Source organism: Octopus bimaculoides, chromosome 20, assembly GCF_001194135.2.
Source record: "Octopus bimaculoides isolate UCB-OBI-ISO-001 chromosome 20, ASM119413v2, whole genome shotgun sequence".
NCBI classification, from domain to species: Eukaryota; Metazoa; Mollusca; class Cephalopoda; order Octopoda; family Octopodidae; genus Octopus; species Octopus bimaculoides.
Window position 1 is genome coordinate 18,623,834 of NC_069000.1, and position 3,136 is coordinate 18,626,969.

Sequence of the window (3,136 nt, forward strand, 5' to 3'; positions counted from 1 at the left end):
ATATATATATTGTTGTGTCTGGGGAGTCATTCTCTTTTAATGCCTTATTATTTAACACACCCGCCAGTAAAATTTCCACTCATTTACTTATTTATTTTTCCTAAAATTTTTGTTACATCTTGCAACCTTTTCAATAGTCATTGACTCTGCCCATTATCCAAGCTGTGTTCTTTTTGTTTGTTTGTGCGCATGTGTGTGGGTCAATGTGTGCGCATACACTTGTATGTATGTATATATGTATGTATGTATGTATGTATGCATGCATGTATGGATGTATGTATGCATGCATGTAAGTGTGTGTATATATGTGTGTGTGTGTATGTGCATATGTATATATGTATGTGCATACGTTTGTATGTATTCCGCAGATTCATGTGTTTGTGTTTGTGTAGGGTTTTTTATGTGTGTTTGCATGTGTGAGTCTGTGTACCTCTGTCTCCTTGTGTGTGCATGTCTGAGTGTGTCTGTGTGTGTATGGGTTTTTTTGAGACTATGTACTGTGTCTGTATAGATGTATGTGTGTCTCCATATGTGTGGATGTGTATCTCCATATGTGTGGATGTGTGTCTCAATATGTGTCTTTGTGCAAGGTGAAGTGTTTGTGTATATGGTCATGTGTTTCAGTCTTCATTTCTGTATGTGTGTGTGTATGTGTGCTTGTCTGTTCATATTACCTATGTACCTATCCATCTGTGTGTCTATCTGCTTACATTCATATCCATTTACCTACATACATGTGCATATACATATATGTGCGCAGCAGGCACACACACACACACGCGCGTGCACGCACACACACACTCACACGCACACACACACACACTCACACACACATGCACACATACATGCATCTACATAACAGCCCACTAACTATTCTACCTGTATATAAATATAAACTGTGGGTATGGGGTTTTGATTACCTACTACGTATATTTCCTATTTAGTACCGGGGATGTACTAAATAGGAAATATACGTAGTAGGTAATCATGCCCCCATACCCAGCACTGAGTTCTATCCTACTGCTTCACTATGGGATGGAACTCAGAACCATGGAATTGCTAAACAAACTCTTTAACCACACTAACACCTGGAATCCATGCTAGTACTTAGAGTACAAATAAAATGTTACAAATAAATAAATAAATACATAAATAATAAAAGAAAGTAAAACATTAAAAATGTTTGACTTTACAAATAGTGAGAAAAATAGGACTAGAATTTTGTTTAGGACTTCAACAGATCTAGTCATTTGGAACATAAAACAGGTGCAATATTTGGGCCTGATATTGCCAGTTTAAATGCTAAACGGTTGAACATACTTTACATATATTTAAACATGACGATGATGATGGTTGAAGAACCACAAATGAATAAGATTGTTCTTTATATATTCTTCTTGATGTTACTGTTATTGTCGTTGTTACAGGAAATCATTCTCTTACCAGCGCCTGAGTTATCTATCATACAAGTACCAGTTACATGTTTTGTTGAATGAGATAAAGGAATCAGCTGCCCAGAAAGAAGTACCCCACCGTGATTTCTACAACATCAGAAAGGTCAGTTATTTTGTTGATTTACATGCATACATGGATACATACATACATACATACATATGTAAAACTTTCCAAAAATTTAGCACATAAATACATATGCATGCATCTAGACATGAGAATATATACATAAAGACGCATCCATAAAACAAACATACAAATCTGCGCATACACTAACACCAAATACTGCACACACACACACACATATGCACAAATACCTAGATGATGTTGATAAAAGTTCCAATGAAGGAACCTTGGATCTATGTTAGAGTCCGGCTCTTTCTCTATGGACAAGAAATACAGAAATGAAACTGATTGATAACATACATACATACATACATACATACATACGTACGTATGTACGTCTGGAGCAAAGTATAGCTGAACTTGGGATCATGGGATCATGGGCAAAGAATGCAAATTCTTAATTCATAAGCTACAAAGGGTCATGATATCTGGGACTATAAAAATCTGCAAGCCCTTCTTTAGATTGAAAAGATGATGTTTAAAACAAGATACTTTCCTTCACAACCTTGCTACCGAGTAGGCAGCTTGTCAGAATTTTAATTTAAATTTAAAAAGGGAAAAAGAAGAACATACATGCATGCATGCATGCATTCATCCATCCATGCATACATACATACATGCATACATACATACATACATACACGCGCACACACATATACATACATACCTACATACGTACGTACATACATAATACATACATATCTATCTATCTATGTGTGAAGCTGCTTGGCCTCATAATTAGGTATTGAATTCATAGTCATAAAACAATGATTTTGATTTCCAGATCAAGCATTGCATTGTGTTCTTGAGCAAAACACTTCATTTCACATTGCTCTGCAATCATTATGGCATCTGATATGTGGCACACTATACACCTATGCAGACAATGTGAATTTGATGGCAGGAGTGAGCTAATGTACTGCACAAACTTTTGATCACTATGAACAAATCATTTGTGCTGCTTGTTGAGCAAGAAATTACAGAAGCCTCATCTATTGTCTGTGACTGGGGTTAGTGTGACTGTCAAGAACTCAAAAGACTGAAGACATATATGTCATGAATTAGTATTTGTTTATTTGTGTAATAATTCTGTTACAAACTACAATTCAATATGTTTCAATCTTTGGACATTGTCAAATGTTTGTCAATGATGTATGATTGAAACATATTACAGATTGTAACAAAATAATTTAATCACTATATATAAATGTGTGTGTGTGTGTGTGTGTGCGCGCATGTGTATAGATATATATTTATATTGAATGGCTGTGTGGTAAGTAGCTTGCTTACCAACCACATGGTTCTGGGTTCATTCTCACTGCGTGGCACCTTGGGCAAGTAAGTGTCTTCTACTATAGTCTCAAGCCGACCAAAGCCTTGTGATTGGATTTGGTAGACAGAAAACTGAAAGAAGCCCGTCGTACATATGTATATATATATATGTGTGTGTGTGTATGTTTGTGTGTCTGTATTTGTCCCCCCAACATCGCTTGACAACCGATGCTGGTGTGTTTACGTCCCCATAACTTAGTGGTTCGGCAAAAGTGACTGATAGAAT

At 36.1% G+C, this 3,136-nt stretch overlaps 1 protein-coding gene across 1 annotated transcript in view; it reads left to right on the top strand.

Moving 5' to 3' along the window:
* The window catches only part of LOC106876500 (AMP deaminase 2), a 90,023-nt gene that overhangs the window by 26,568 nt on the left and 60,319 nt on the right, over positions 1-3,136 (top strand). The window contains exon 6 of the mRNA XM_014925063.2: positions 1,428-1,557. Coding sequence (XP_014780549.1) covers positions 1,428-1,557 — 130 coding nt within the window. The remainder of the gene's footprint in view (positions 1-1,427; positions 1,558-3,136) is intronic.